General features: G+C 34.6%; 1 protein-coding gene and 1 long non-coding RNA gene across 2 annotated transcripts in view; one reads left to right on the top strand and one right to left on the bottom strand.

Moving 5' to 3' along the window:
- The first annotated feature begins 1,164 nt into the window (after positions 1-1,164).
- On the top strand, positions 1,165-4,027 carry LOC141482802 (uncharacterized). Its single transcript, XR_012465732.1, has 3 exons — positions 1,165-1,464; positions 1,522-1,558; positions 3,914-4,027. It is a non-coding gene; the product is annotated as an uncharacterized lncRNA (long non-coding RNA).
- Positions 4,028-6,901: 2,874 nt separating this feature from the next.
- Fs(2)Ket (Importin subunit beta Fs(2)Ket) overlaps positions 6,902-17,682 on the bottom strand; it is a 53,767-nt gene continuing 42,986 nt past the window's right edge. Inside the window, exon 6 of the mRNA XM_074176632.1 lies at positions 6,902-7,305. Within this exon, the coding sequence (XP_074032733.1) occupies position 7,305 (1 nt within the window). The 3' untranslated portion in view covers positions 6,902-7,304. The remainder of the gene's footprint in view (positions 7,306-17,682) is intronic.

Genomic DNA, 17,682 nt, shown 5'->3' with positions numbered 1-17,682 from the left:
GGCCCCCAGACACTTCCTCAGAAGGTGGAAGCATGCGATCGTCGTCATGATCCCAAAACAGGGTCTGCACCCGCTGTTCCCACAGAACTATCGCCCGATCAGTCTACTCTCGTCGGCGGCTAAGGTGGCTGAAAGAGTTGTTCTTCATAGGCTCAGCAAAGAAGTTGAGGACCGAAATGTTCTGCCTGACGAACAATTTGGCTTCAGGAGAGAACACTCCACTGAGTTACAGGCGCTAAGGCTGGTCGAAAACACCATCAAAGAGCTCAACAAAAAGTACACATAGTGCTACTCGACATCATAATAGACCGTAGGCTCACTTGGAACTAGGGATCGACCGATACCGATATTTATATCGGCCATCGGTGATATCGGCCTCATTGGCCGATTATCGTATCGGCCGATATCAAAAGCCGATAGACCGATATATTTTCTTATTGGGAAAAAAATCAATTTGAAAAATGAACGAAAAAAATACACTTCCATCAGAAATATATCTTTATTGCCAATAAAAAGTATGTAACATAAAATCAACTAAATTCTTTGACTAGTAATTAAAAATTAATAAAATAAAACCCTATGCGGATTGCAACTATAAGGTAAAATTATTTCACCTTACTAAAATACAAAAATAACTGATTAATACTGATAATTTAGTTTTGGTAGGTTGTGATGCAAAAACAATAAGCTTTCTGCCCTATCAGGTGTTAGCCTGCTACGTTTTGCATCATAAATATTACCAGCTTCAGAGAAAACTTGTTTGCTGGGGACACTTCCAGCTGGTGCAGATAGGTATATGGCACCCTGCGGAAAAAGATTGGGAAATCTTAATTTATTGTCGTTCCACCACTGAACGGGATTTTTATTTCTGGAAATTATTGGATGACTTTGATATAATTTAATTTCATCATCCAGTACCTCAACAAAAGCAGACCTTTGTTTTCGTTTTCTCTTCGAACGTCCTGATGTGCCTTCACCAGCAAAATGTTCGTAAGATTCCCAAAATAAATCATGCACAGACTCCCTTTCCATAGCTAGCAATTTTACTAGTGGCATATTGTCCTCCCCATCACTTTCACCATCCGTAATAGTTTCGATAATGCCGCTGCCTCCCTCATGAACAGTAATTTTTCTTTTTAATATTTCATAGATTGGTCCGCCTTCATTGTCAAAAAAACTGTTCTTGAAACGTGGAACCAACAACGTGGCCAGCGTAAAACTTTCTTCAGTAAAAATATGGTCGAATCGTTTTTCCAAGTTTTTTTGTAGATCACTCCTCAATGTGTCTACACCAGAAAATATGGCACTTTTTGAACGGTTGCTCAAGTACGAATCTTATGTTTTAACTAGGGGTATCACCTCTGATATGCAACACTCCCTGTTACTTGAGAGTTTAGTTATTTCCTCAAAGGGTTGTAAAAGGTTGATAAGCTTTTGAACCAAATCCCATTGGTGGAATGTTAGGTCTGTCAAATCTGGATTATCCAAGATATAAATACTGATAACTTTTTTTTGTTCTAGTAATCGTTCCAGCATGTAATAGGTTGAGTTCCATCTGGTTTGTATATCTTGGATAAGTTTTTTTGTTGGGACATTCATTTGTTCTTGTAGCTTTTTGAGTTTATCACAAGCAGTTGCAGAGTGATTGAAGGTGTCACCTGTATGGGTGCCTGGAAAACCTCTACAAGCTAGAACAAATGACTCTCAGTGACTAGATACATTTTTATTCCAAAAATGAGCCGTCAATGATATAAAAGAACAATTGTTGTGTTGACAAGTCCATATATCTGATGTTAGAGACATTTTTCCGATCATCTCATCATCTATTATTTTCTGTACACGAGATTTGCACTTTTGAAAAATGTCTGGCACTACAGTTTCACGCAAATATTTGTCTGATGGTATGGAATATAAAGGAAATCCTTTTTTTGATAAGCGTGTAAAACCAGTATCCGAACAAATGGAAAATGGTTGATTGTCGGTAGCTATCATTTCACCAATTAATTTACGAATTTCCTTAGCCTTTTCCGAATTTATATCCCATTGTCGAATATTTTCAAATGCAGTTTTAATACTTATTTGTGGTTTTTGTTGACGAAGTTGAATTCTGATATTAGACTGATTCGATGTAGATGGGGCACAATTTCCAGTTTCTGTTTCTAAGCTCGCAACTTTACCTAAAAAGGTAGTGGAAAGATTTACATACACATATTTTTTTTTACAAGTTTTTGCTACATACCTGAATCAGTTATCTGACTATATTCTACTGGGTGGTTTTTCAACAGATGGTATTTCATATTAGAAGTGTTGGCCGTTTTTCCTTTGCCACCCAATGAAACAGATTTTTGGCAGATTTTGCAAATTGCACTTTCGTTTTTCTCATCCTTTCCTAATATTTTTTCAAAATATTGCCATAAAGGTCTTGTTTTTGGCATTTTGATTTTGTCACAACATACAATAATAATAAATAATTCCACCGCTCAGTTTACTTCTTACTTCAAACAAACACTATAATAATAATATACTTTAAAAATAGTTAAACAGTAAACACTTTGGCCTCTACTTTATTCTATACTTCGAACACAACTAAAATAAGGCACAACTTAAAATTATCATGAAACGACAGAAGACAAATACAAGTTAGGACCTGCAGAAACGTGCGACGACGGTAGCGCAACACGTGCATTCAGCAATACGGAGAAATTTCCAAACGAGACAGTACAGTTTTAGGAAGGAATATTTTTTGGAAAATTCTGATTTCAAAATGATAAAGGACGAAATGGAAGTATTGCTGGAGCTGAAATGAAGTAAAGTTCTACCCACATAGCTGTATATGTGATATTCTCATTAAATGCGTGAACGCTCATTTTGAGTGCCTTATCACTGGATATATTACGACGGATGCGAATTATGGATGTACATGTTTTTACGGTTTCAGCTATGTTAGTACAACTGTACGAACCACGATGGAAAAAAATTAACGGCCGATAGACCGATATATCGCTATTTGAAATATCGGTATCGGCTAAAATTTCTATATCGGTCGATCACTACTTGGAACCCGCACATAATGTGCGTCAAATTAAAGATCGTGGGTCGGATAGCACGTCTGTACCCTCTGATCAACAGATGATCAAAAATGAGTGTTAAAAACAAGATTACCATCTATAATACGATGTTCAAGCCTGTTCATGTATGCTTCAGGCGTCTGGGGACAAGCGGCTACGTATAACATATCCATCCTGGAGAGATTACAAATTAAGTTGACACAGATGATTGTGAATGCTCCCCCATTCGTGGGAAATGAAGCCATCCGCAGAGATTTGCAACTGCCTTCCATTCAGCAGTCCAGGAATCGGCGAGTTTTTGTTAACGCGGAAACTCACGAAAATCCTTTAGTTAGAGAAGCTATAGATTATGCTGTAGACGACCCCTCCCGATATAAAAGGCCCCGACACTCTGTTGAATAAGGCCCCTGTGTCCTCCGTTAAAAGATGAACAATTTCTTCATCCAACCCACCCCAGCCAGGTAGGGGTACACCGTGAAGGGCGGTACTGATGTCTGAGGATATTCATGCCGCCATACCATCAACACTCACCATCAGTTATGACCCGCTTGTCTTTCTGGCAAACATCAGTCCAAAGGGTATGGGAGCCAGGCTTCACCCTGTCTGATATCAAGACAACGTGCAGGGGGTATAGGTCTAGATATAACCCGAAGACGGTTGTGGATACTAACAATAGAAATGTCGTAACGTAACTTGGTTTTGGAATCTTATACTTTTATGTTTTCAGCTCGTGTTAATAGTTCAATTTTTTTTTGGTTGTTGCTTGCATGGTATTTCATTGTAATTTCAGTTTTTTGTTAAATAAAATTGTTATTTTTCCAGCTAATCTTCTCAATTTTTTACAGATCCTTTGAGGGATTTCACATCAATTTATATTATATTAGACAATAGAAGTTCGAACTGATGAAATACACCACGAAACATTTTCAACTACCTTTAAACAAACTATTGTCTTTTTTAATAAAAAAATATTAAAAATTATACATTTTTACATCAACTGTGTCCCACTTTGAGTTTCGGTAAATAACTTTTTAGCTTACTTCTCCATCATCAGACAAAAAAATGTTGTAAACTTTATATCTTTATAAAGAGTTTTCATTATAGTTTTCTTTTTTCTTTCTTTGGAAGCTTCCTACATTTTCTGTTCAATGATGGAGGAGTAGAAATCCGAAAGAGCTTGTGAAACAAGTTTTTGGACTTCAACTTCTTGATACAAGAAATGTGGGAATCTTCCAAAGAAAGAGAGTAATTAATTTAAAAAATTAACTGTATACAAAGATGTGTAGATCATGCAAACAAGTGACTTTCAGACACAAACTGGAAGAAAAAGGCCTCTTGAAACAGCCTTTTTTCATATAAGCATTAAATTACTATGGCTGGGTTTTAATCAAATGAGTGAATAAATGTTATTTACGTACTGTCATCGATGACATGGGTGGATTCAACTAATTCTGTGACAAAAAGTCATAATTATGAGCAAATCGAGTGTTTTTTTCTTATAATTTTATCCATATACCGGGTGTCAACGAATCTATTAGACAAGTCATAATTTCTAGACTATTAGGAGAATTGAAATGAGATTTGGTATAGTTGAATGGTATGTGGAGAGGAATGTTTTCACATATTTTTCACTTTCCGGTCACTTCCGGTTTCAGCGGAAATGGCTCCGGTTCTGAATTTTTAAATGGAACACCCTGTATATTGTAACATTTTTGGATTTCTGAGACAATTCTGGATCAGAAACTGACATTTCCGGAAGTTTTTCAGCCTACTTGATTTTTTCAGAGTCACTTTTAAAATTGCATCTAGGTGGCCATGATCGGACGTAAACTAATCTATGGACCTCAGGTGATATCAGAAAATTGCAATAGCGGAGTTTTAGTGACTAGTGTGTTGAATATGAATGAGACAAGTTTACAAAATAACATTTTCGTGTCTAACTATTATTTTTCAAATGGCGACCATTTTTTGACAAGCAATTTCCGAAAAAAGGATTTTTTGACGAATCTAACGTTACTAATTTATTTGCGATTGGATCAACAAATTTAACTAATAATTTCAGCGATGCACTTAGATTTTTTGCAATATCCTAAGTTCATGAAAATTCCACTATAGTAAATTTTCAAAGTGCATCCCTCCTTGTTCAAGACACATATCAGCTCGTTCAATTGTTTCTCTAAACACGTTTTGTAACATTTGAGGCGATATACTTCTAAATGCCTGTTGAATCCTTTCTTCTAAGATTTCGAGAGTGGCTGGGGCTGTTGCATAATAGACCCTTTCTTTTACATATCCCCAAATGAAGAAATCTAACACAGTCAGATCCGGTGAGCGGACAGGCCACCGTACTGGACCGTTGGTTGCAATAACTCTATTATTAAAATGCTCTATTAAAAAATCAAGTACGTCTCTGCTATTATGGGGTGGTGCTCCATCTTGCTGGAAGTAAATTTGCCGTAAAACTTCTAAAGGCATATCATTAAGATGATCCTCGATTTCATTTTGAAGAAAACCCAAGTATCTAACCCCTGTTAACTGACCTCGAAACAATATTGGACCAATTATTCTGTTTCCAACGATACCAGCCCAGACATTGACGCCAAACCTTTCTTGAAAATTGCCCTCTCTCATTGCATGTTGATTTTGTTGGGCCCAGTACCGACAATTCTGCTTATTAAACATGCTATTATTTGTAAACCGTGATTCGTCGGAAAATAGAATGTAGTTGATAAAATGTGGGTTAACTCTATGATTTTGAAGCAACCAATCACAAAATACTACTCTTCTATTGCCGTCGTCAGCATACAAATGTTGATGTAACTGATATTTAAATGCTCGATATCCGTGCTTTTTCAATATTTTTCTTGCTGATTCGTGACTTATCTGCATTTCTCTACTAATTTCTCTTGAAGAAACCGTTTTGTCAACTTCTACCATAGCAAGAACGTTAATCTCAGTCTCCTCATTTATGACAAACCTCTGTTCTGCGTCTCGATTTCCCTCTTGCCTAAAACGACTCTCAACATAGGGAAAATACTGATGAGATGGGTGTTGCCGATTGGGATATCTCTGAGCATACAACTCAGCAGCTTTCCTTGAATTTCTGTGGCATTCTCCAAACAATAACAACATATCCACTTTTTCACTTTGAGTATACATTATTTCAACGAAAAATTAAACTAAAATTAACGAAAATCAAGAGAAACTTCTACTTTCTGCTCATAAAGCTTATGTCACTGTCATAAGCTAGGTGAGCGTTTTGTTCTTCAAAGTGGACTTGATGGAAATAACCGCAAAATATTATGCATCATTCCTATCCATGGCACCCTTGACAAAAGTAAATGAATTTGTATCGAGTATTTTCCTCAGTAATATTTAATTTATGTTCTTATTTGTAATCCAATCGCAAATAAATTAGTATCGTTAGATTTCGGAAGGTGCTTGTCAAAAAATGGTCGCCATTTGAAAAATAATAGTTAGACACGAAAATGTTATTTTGTAAACTTGTCTCATTCATATTCAACACACTAGTCACTAAAACTCCGCTATTGCAATTTTCTGATATCACCTGAGGTCCATAGATTAGTTTACGTCTGATCGTGGCCACCTAGATGCAATTTTAAAAGTGACTCTGAAAAAATCAAGTAGGCTGAAAAACTTCCGGAAATGTCAGTTTCTGATCCAGAATTGTCTCAGAAATCCAAAAATGTTACAATATACAGGGTGTTCTGGCTCTCAACGGATTCAGGCCTCCGGTTTATCGATTCATCTCCATTTGTGAAACCGTAAATCATTCTGTACTTACCAGCGGATATGCAGGGTATATACCTCTGTTTGTAGAAAAAAATCTTTATTTCAATCATTTTACATTACTTAAAAAGTGAACTGACGCACCAAGCGCAATTGAAAGAGCATCACTTCATTTTTCAGTCTTGAGTTGGTGCGCAATAGAACAGACACTATATACAAGCGTTCATTAGCTATAATCGTCACAAGAAGTTTGTAGTTCGTACACAGCACAGATCAACAGCACCAATGATTTTGTGGACTCCCAAAATTTGATGCTAACAACTGATTTCTTGATGTGCGACAGCAGTGTTAGCAAAACTGGCCATGGAAAATCCGAAATATAAGTTGACGTTTTTGGAATTTTGATGGAAGAGATGACAATTCATTGATGGCGCCACTGACATCTTACTGTTGACATCCTTCTACGTTTTACGGGCTCAAACAGAATCTGAAAAATAATAAATAAATCAACGCTTTCTTCAACTGAAAGGGAACATGATGCATAACTTCTTTGCTATTCATTCACTGTACTCCGCAATATAAAAAGTTAACTTTTTAATTTATAAAGAATGAGTAGTTGATTTATGCCGACCAGAGGTCCTCTCCCCACCACCTGACCTTGAAACGACCTTGGACCAAGTCACTAGTTATGTGATTATGAAAACAATCAATGTGAAACGGAAACTTTACCTTCAGTCATTCCAATATTAGCAATTGCTCGAATTTTCACATAAATATCGATATAAATAAGAATTAGAATATTCCTGTTAGTACTTATTTTCTGTTTGAAATTTTGTTCTACACAGAAATATAATAAAGAAATGTGTCGCATCGATATGTTATACTACACGTGTAAACAACACGTTCGAAAACATCTCGCCTACAGCTCGTCCTAGAATTTTGTCTACTTGCCATAAAAACAAAACAGTTTTTTCCGGCCTCGTCACGTAAATTACTATTTTATATTATTTTATTAATGTATTCATTACTGTACTCATTTCTTGATAAGTTACGGAGTGTTTTTTAATTTTCCTCAAAAAATATTAATTTATTCATTAATTTCCATTTTGAGCATGGAAAGAAGGATCAATAATTACCATTCCAAAGCCGAATACAGAACATTCAGAGACCTGCAAATACAGACCCATTACTCTTCTTTCAGTGTTAGGAATAAACTTTAAGAAAATCATCACATATCAACTCAGTGAACATATCAATATACCAATGTATCAATTTGGTTTTAGAGAAAATAGAAATACAACCCACCCTATAGTAATTGTAACATCTAACGTACAAACAGCACACATGACCAACCTACACTCTGCGGCGCTATTTTCGGATATCAATAAAGCTTTTGACGGCGTTTGGTATGAAGGAATGTTATATAAACTTCACGAATTGAACACCCCTATCCAACTTCTCTATATAATTAAACAATATTTTGAGAACAGAACCCTCACCGTCAAAGTCAGAAATTCATTCTCCAAAAAATTTGCTCCCCACAATGCTCTCCGTTATCTCCAATTCTCTATAATACAGGGTGTTTCAGAATTCGACGGACAAACTTATACCACGTCATTCCTCTTGCAAAATGATGAAAAATGAGGTAGGACATGTGTGTCCGGAAATGAGCCGTTTCAGAAATACAGGGCGTTGAAGTTGCAAAATAAAAAGACCCTTTTCGTCGTAGCTCCCGGAATAAAAGGAATAAATTAATGAAACTCAGCAAATCGATTACGAGCTAGAATGTGCTTCCTCCAGTGGTATGTTTGCTTCAGTATCAGTAGCCAGTGGCGTTCCAGCGGGGTAATAGCTTATATTTCCCCCCTTATTTTTTACGCCACTGACTTTATATCCACAACCGTCTTTTTTTTTAATTCCTTGATCAATTTTACGTAAAAACCTAATAAACATTCACTATGAAAAAACCAGTAGTTTTCGAGAAAAATTGAGTTGAACTGATACGTGCATTCTTATATGGGAATAATCGATTAAAATAATCGAAATTCCAAAACCAAAATTATTTGAACTCTTTTATGATTTTACCATTAATTTAGCGCTTGCAAGTGATGGTAATTATTGTGGGTTTTCTATCATCGTACCAATTTTTGTTATGTTTAGCATATTGTAATGACAAAGCATAACTCTTGAGGCTTATTTTCGTGCTTGTCAATAGATTTCATTGTTGAAATGTTTTCATTGTTCTCAGATCTTCTAGTGACTTTGTGATCTGAAAAAAAGTGACCCCAAATAAAATTTGCGATCATTCGGAATCTCGACTGAGTTAGGCTCCAATAATCCTAAAATAACACCATTATTCTGGATTTTGGGAAAATTATTTTTGTTCACAATTATCCTGTCTTTCCCATTCGTGAAATCACACTTCTCTTTGTAGAATCGTAAATATCTTGAAGAATATTCATTAATAAGAAAATGAAAAACATTCTCAAAGTATACAGTGTTTTCAAATTTTCACAGATGAAGCCGAAAAACAAAATTTTACCAGTAGACTCTAATTATACGCCTGAAAAAAAGAAATGTATTTGGAAGAAGTCAATTTATTTGAATAACCATCTGATAAGATCTTCGCTAACTCTAGTCAGTAAATGAAGAAATGGAAGTTGTCTATTTACAGCTAATTACATAACTCTTAGTTGAATGTCGGTACTCATAATTCATCTTTGAGTAGAAATATCATGTTCAAAATATACCTTCTCTACACATATTTTAGATAATGTGATAAGAAACAATACTGTTGAAATTCTAGAACAGTGAGTCATAAACACGAATTTCTTTTTGAAATTTACATTGAAAATTCAAATGTGCTTTTGAATAATAATGAGAACATCTGATGAATAATCAATAGGGTAATTGTTCGAAATTTTTTCCGTCAACACTTATACACGATCTGCAACGGCGCAACATAGAAAATCGCACTTTTTCAAAAATGTTTCTAAATTTTCGGCAATCGTTATCGATGCAGCTTGAATGCGGGCGACTAATTCTTCTTGGCTTTTTGACCCCATGACTTCATATGACCCCAAAGAAAATAGTCAACAGGATTCAAATCTTGTGATCTGGCAGGCCATTTGTGGGGTCCACCTCGACCAATCCAATTGTCACCGAATTTCCGATTTAGGTACTCTCTAGCAGCTAACGAAAAATGAACAGAAGCACTGTCGTGCTGAAACCACATTCCATTCCGGATATTCAGAGGAACATTTTCTAACAATTCAGGCAATACTTCTCCCAAGAAAGTGCTATAATTGTCCCCATTCAAATTATCTGGTAAAAGATAAGGACCAACTAAACGGTTTTATACTATTCCTGCCCAAACATTCAATGAAAATTTTGTTTGATGGCCATGAGGATGAATAGCAAAATGATTTTCCTCGGCCCAAATATGGCTATTGCGAGAATTGAAAATACCTTCCCTTGTGAATTTTGCCTCATCAGTGTATAACACTTGCTTGATAAATTCCGGATTATTTCTCCACATACTTAAAAACCATCGAGAAAATTCAATTCAATCTGGATAGTCCTCTGGTTTCAGTGCCTGAACTTTTCTCAGTCGATATGGGTATAACTGCTGTTCATGCAAAGTCCTCCAAACAGATGATGAAGACACATGCAGCACTCTAGCTATAGATCTACTACTTTCAGACGGATGTTCAGCAGCATAGTTCAATATCTCCTCTTCTGTGATATAATTTCTTACAGTTCTCTGTATACCTGCATTCCTTCTGGTAATTAAAAAACTTCCTGTTTCCCTGAGTCTTCTGTCCACGTTTTCGAACGTTTTCCAATTAGGAATTCTATTTCTTCCAGGAAAATTTTCACGATACATTCTTTGTGCCAACCTTCCATTTCGTCCCGATTTTCCATAAATAAGGTGCATGTCCGCTAACTCTTCGAATGTAAAATTCATTTTTATTATACGAAATACACAATCAAACACTTTCTGACAGCTACGTTAACTTGGAACTGTCATACGAATCTCATTTCATTTCCACAGCCCCCTAACAAATTTATTGTTGTCAATGAATGAAGTAATCCTCATTGCTTAGGTGGATCAAAGATTGTTATAAGTCACGTGAATGTATTCTGAAACTATTTAACCAGTGGCTGAAGAACTCGAGAATATCGGTACAGTTATCTAACAAAACTATAATAGATATGCCCAGGAAACATTGTAGATGGCTAAGGTTGAAACAAGTAATGGTATTTTGGTTAATCGATAAAACTTGGATTTTTACCCAGTGAGAGAAGATAGTTCGATAAAACATTCTGAGTTCAGTTTTGCCAACTATTCGTAATTGTCTTTGAAAATCGTTTGGATGGAACATTTTATTAAAAAATAAATCTCGAGGTAAAGCCATTCAGTAGGTCTGCGGGCTCACAACATATCTGCAAAAAAAGTTGGTAAAATGGTAGAAAATCCGCAATATGTTGCCGAAGTGAATAATTTTTCAAGCACACAATGAATGGTAGAATGATGAAAGAGTTCAAATAATTTCGGTTTTGGAATTTCGATTATTTTACTCGATTATTAATATTCCCATATGAGAATGCACCTATCAGTTCAACTGAATTTTTCTCGAAAACTACTGGTTTTTTCATAGTGAATGTTTATTTGGTTTTTACGTAAAATTGATCAAGGAATTCAAAAAAAAAGACGGTTGTGGATATAAAGTCAGTGGCGTAAAAAATAAGGGGGGAAATATAAGCTATTACCCCGCTGGAACGCCACTGGCTACTGATACTGAAGCAAACATACCACTGGAGGAAGCACATTCTAGCTCGTAATCGATTTGCTGAGTTTCATTAATTTATTCCTTTTAGTCCGGGAGCTACGACGAAAAGGGTCTTTTTATTTTGCAACTTCAACGCCCTGTATTTCTGAAACGGCTCATTTCCGGACACACATGCCCTACCTCATTTTTCATCGTTTTGCAAGAGGAATGACGTGGTATAAGTTTGTCCGTCGAATTCTGAAACACCCTGTATATACTGCCATGAAATATACAATCACAACTTTGAAGACAAGAATGAATTTTCTGAAAACCTTTACATTTTACAGTATGCAGATAGCACTGCCTTAGTTTCAAACAACCGCACGCTAGCACTCACACTCACTATAGAGGAATGCAAAATCACGTCGACAGGACAACGCTTTGGTTCAATAATTGAAGATTGGGACCAAACCCGGAAAAATCACAATTTATCATTTTTGATCACAACCTTTCAGAGACGCTACCAACAATAAACATCAACAACGAAATGGTACGAAGCAGGCAATCAGTAAAATACTTGGGAGTTAACATTGACCACAAAATCAGCTTGAACAGCCATACAAAAATGATTAAAAAGAAATGCGTCAATAGAGGAAAACACTTCTGGAGTCTGACATTTAAAAAAAGAAGAATCAACCCTAAAACTGCAACTAAAAATATATAAAATGATCTGTCGTTCATTTCTCGAATATGCACATGTAATTTATTCAAGTTGCCTTAATCCTGCATTAAAAAATCTCCAAACAGCTGAAACATCTACACTAAGGAGTATTAGCAAAATGCGTCACCCTCAGAACATACTACACAATCTCTCAAACGCACTACTTTATAGAACTACAAAAGTGAAACCTATAAAGGAGAGACTATCAGACCCAGGAATCCGCTTTGCCAAAAATGAAACTAACTTGGAGACCCTATAGGCATTATGTAGGGAAAGAGCTGAAAGACAACCATCCAAATTCAAATATCCGAAAAAAACTATTTGGGAAAACATCAAATCACTCTCATAATTCATAATTATTTTTGGCAGAAATATAATGTACTTAAATCTATTATGCAAGCATATATAAAAATCACTGCAAATATTTAAAAATTGTACACTGGCTGAAGGACTTATTGATTGCAGCGCATAACTTCAAGATAATGCTCTGATGATGTCAACTTGGTTAACGAAGATGCTGCTTGATGTCTTTCTGACATGATGGATCACACGTTGAAACGTTAGACCCTCGTTACCGTTTCTTTTTCTCAAACGAAAATGCTGCTCAGTGCCCTTCTGGCATGTTGGATCGCACGTTGAAACGTTAGACCCTGCTAATCGCCGTTGACGACGTCATTTTTCCCACGCTTAATTTCAAAAAACCGGCAACGCCTCATAAGCCACATCGCCCCCATAAACGACGTTTTATTTTACATCCGACAACACCGAACTGTTTGCGCTGCCAAACGTTTGTTATCTCTGAAACGGATCAGCTCGATACCATCTCCAGACCCCTCTCACTTCGACACACACGCTCTTATGAAAACCCATCCTCTCGCTCTGACACACACATTCTTATGCAAAAATAAATTTGAGGACAAAACTTATTCTCTCATTGAGACATTTTTGAAGGAAATATCCCAGTTAGTTGCTGTTGGTGAGAGCATGAGTGAGTATATGAAAAATAATTGTGGCGTAACACAGGGATCCGTTTTGGGACCCCTGTTGTATACACTGATGGTCACTGAGGCAGGTCGGGCTTGACGGAAGATATTTCACGTTCGCCGATGACACAGTCCTTTTGTACAGTGGATATGATTTACATTTACTGGAGAACACAGTTAATGAAGATCTCTCGAAATACTCAAATTGGCTTGCACATAATAAACTTAAGGTGAATTCTGCAAAAACCGTTTACATGCTATTTAAACAAAAAAATAGAATTTGTGGAGATGTTGAATCAAGAATAAATAACTTACCCTAAATGAATGTTGCAAAAACCAAGTATTTAGGACTCATAATAGATGATAAGTTAAACTGGTCAGGACACATACTACATATTAATGATAAAATTGTACCAATGTTAGGAGCTCTATATAGGTGTTCCAGTTACTTGAGCTTCAGTAATAGACACTTACTTTACAATGCATATATATTGGCAAATCTTAGGTATCTGTTAATCATATGGGATAATTGTGGCATTACTAATTTCAAAAAAATTCAAACGATACAAAATATGCTACAAGACAAATCAATAAAAAATTTATTTCAAATTCCATTTCGAACCCACACAAATGATTTATTCTCACAGACTGAACTACACTCACTACTACTTAAACTTGAGCAATGCAAGAAAATATATAAAATGAAAAACAGAAGAACCAAAAGCAACAACGATCTACTAGTCAACAACCAGTTTTATGAGAATAATACAAGGGGTAGAAATGACTTACACCTGAGAATGGTAAGAACCAACAAAGGATTATAAAAATAAAAATCCAGCATGTATAGCTTTGAAATATAACAATCAAGAAATTGAAGATCAACATACGGTTGCAGATTTGTTTGCTAGGCATTTCTCTTCAGCGGCTGCAACAGCAATTTCGGATCATTTTGGATGTAACTTAATTCTACCATGTACTTTTGCCAAGAATATTGTCGTTCAAAATGAATTCGATCTCTCAGAAATTTCACCGCTTGAAGTTTTGAAAACTTTAGATAATATGAGGTACAAAAATTCAGCTGGTATTGATATGTCTATTGTTACTGTAAAGTAAATTATTGATATAATTATTGAACCATTAGTTTTTTTGCTTAACCAGTCCTTTTATGGGGGTTTTTTCCCAGATGAATTGAAGAGGGCTCTTGACTTTCCACTGCACAAAAAAGGTCGGAAAACAGAAATTGACAATTATAGGCAGATTTCGTTGATTTCATCCCTTTCAAAACTCTTTGAGAAAATAATAGGTAATAGAATTTTGATGTACATTGAACAAAATGACCTATTCTGCAATAATCAACATGGTTTTAGGAAGAGTAAATCAATTGAATCTGCATCTTATCACCTATTGAACTATATTTATGCACAAGTGGATAATAATAACCTAGTTTTTTCACTTTTTTTAGATCTATCAAAAGCATTTGATACTGTTTCTTCCTAATTTCTATTGAAAAAATTACTAGTAATGGGCTTTCCCAATAATGTGTTGTGTTGGATAGAATCGTACATGGAAAACCGTAGTTTGGTGGTTAAATGTAATGGAATTACATCAGTTCCTTATGATGTGAAACTAGGTGTTCCACAAGGATCTGTTCTGGGTCCATTACTATTCTTGACTTTTATCAATGACTTGCCTGAATTCATATCAGATTGTCACATAACTATGTACGCTGACGATACTACAATCACTGTTTCTGGAAAAAATGAGAATGAATTATCGATGAAAATTAATTTAGTTATTGACGAATTCAGTAGTTGGTGTCAACGTAACAAACTGATTTTAAATAAATCTAAGTCAGTGCTGATGAAAACATTTGTTAGGAAGGATTTCTGTTGTAATTTAGTCACTTTGAATGACATAAAAATATCAAAAGAAGTTGATTTTATTGGAACTATTTTAGATGAGAATCTCACCTGTAGAAGTCACATACAAAAAGTGTGCAGTAAACTCAATTCCGCTTATTATTCGATCAAACAGATAAAACATTGTTTAGATAGGTTTGGTTTACTAAATGTTTACTTTGCGAATGCATACTCCCACATTAATTTCAACATAATGGCTTGGGGATGTGCAAAGGAATTTTCTAGAGTTTTCATCTCTCAAAAACAACTGATAAGATTGATATTCAACCTGGGGTACCAAGAAAGTTGTAGACCCGTTTTCAAAAGAGAACGCTTGTTGACTGCACCCGCAATTTATATAATGAAATGTGTCATTTTTGTGCACTGGAACCTTGACTTGTATATAACGAACTTGAGCATTCACGGTCGTGATACTCGATATGCTACTGCTCTGAGGGTCCCTTCACATAAGGGTGGTCATTTCAAAAAATCTCCATTATATAATGCCATAAATTTTTATAACAGACTGCCACTTTCTATAAAGAGATTGAATTCTTCAATTTTGTTCAGTAAGAAAGTTAAAAAGTTATTACTGGACAAATGTTACTAGAGTCATAAGGATATTTAGAGGATTCTTTCACCGAAGGATAATAAGATATATAATTGTTCTAAATTTTCACTTGCTGTTTTGAGTTTCAGTGTTCTGACTGGCGATTTTATCGTTTTTTTTTTGATATGTGTGAACATGTTTGTAAATATATGTATATATGTAAATATATACATATGTATATTTATTTGACTACGGCAAGCAAAATTGCCACATTTTTTTCATTTTTTAATTAGCATTTTATATATCTATATGTACCTATACCTTTGTATATGCAAATATTAATTTTTACTCAAGCTTTGATCCCATAATTTTATTCATAAGTGACGTACTGTTTTTTGTAAATAATCATTGACCTACCATATATACGCTATGTATCACAAATTTAATTTAATTTAATATTTTCTCAAAATCAATATACAATTTTTATACAATTTATACAATTGAAAATGATAACAATACAATAAATATGATAAATATGATATGATATATACACACACACATATGCATATATATATATATATATATATATATATATATATATATATATATATATATATATATATATATATATATATATATATATATATATATATATATATATATATATACACACACACACACACATATATGCATACATACATATACCATACATTTTTACTAGGAAATATAATATACATTTTATAGTTCAGCAAGTTAATCGAGGATTTGGTTAGCTATACTAATTTCTGATTACATTACTGAGTTTGGCACCTAAGAGATTGAACACTTGTATTGTGCAACTCTATTATATATGCGGATTTCAAATAGGTCTTGTAACAAAATGGCTTAGGAATAATATTAAAACATAATGAAAACTTCATGAGCGTATGTCAGCAAAGAAGTGTAAATGTTGCATTAATTTATTTATTCAGTATTTTTAGAAAGGTGTAATAATTATGAAAAATATATTTTTTTGATAGAACACTGAATTTCTTGAATTTTTTTTCTTTTATACTGGATGGAACAAGGTTGAATGCTTTAGGTAAAGTATATATTAAACATCTATGAACAATATTTTTGTTGCAGTTGGGAATTCTTAAGTGATGGTTTGTAGTACTTCTGGTTGTATAGTTATGTGAAGGATGGTTCTGACATTGCTTGTATTTGTAGGCATATATACATAGGCTATGAAAATATAGAGATCTTATGTCACCAACGTCTTCATTATAAAGTAGTGTTGTCTGATAAAGTTTTGTTTTCCTATATATTATTTTTAATATATAATTTTGAATGACATTTAGTTTTTGTAGAGCATTTTTGTACATTCCTCCCCATACTAGAATACCATAACGAAAGAGTGATTCGGCCAGTGATTTGTAAATTAATAAAAGGAGATTTTTAGAGAGGATATCTCGTAGTTGATAAAATTTATATATAAGCTTCCTCACTTTATTTGTTAGATAGTGAATATGGTTACTCCATTTTAAGTTTTTATCAATTATAACCCCTAAGTACTTGATTTCTTTCAACTCTGTGATTTCCTCCTTGATGTTTTTAATTTTTATACTACTGAAGGAGGGTCTATTAACATCTGTTGTTGAGAATGCAATATAATGTGTTTTCTTGACATTCAGGGATAATTGGTACTTATCCAACCAGTTTTTGGCAATTTCCATATCTCTTTGCAGAAAATCTTTTGTCTCAGTCCACGTATTGCCATTAAACAATACGTGGTGAATGAATATTATTATTATTATTATACAACCCTTTTACGCAGGCTATAAAAGTCTTCAATGAATTACCTGTCCATATACGTGACTTGCCGGGCTATAGTTGATTCATCAATAGTTTAAAAGAACGTCTGAGCCTCGAGACACATGTCTGATGCGTTACTACTATGA

Source organism: Leptinotarsa decemlineata, unplaced genomic scaffold, assembly GCF_025532065.1.
Source record: "Leptinotarsa decemlineata unplaced genomic scaffold, Ldec_3_MD MMD2_tig00001973_RagTag_RagTag, whole genome shotgun sequence".
Taxonomy (NCBI): domain Eukaryota; kingdom Metazoa; phylum Arthropoda; class Insecta; order Coleoptera; family Chrysomelidae; genus Leptinotarsa; species Leptinotarsa decemlineata.
This window is presented reverse-complemented; position numbering and strand designations above follow the sequence as displayed.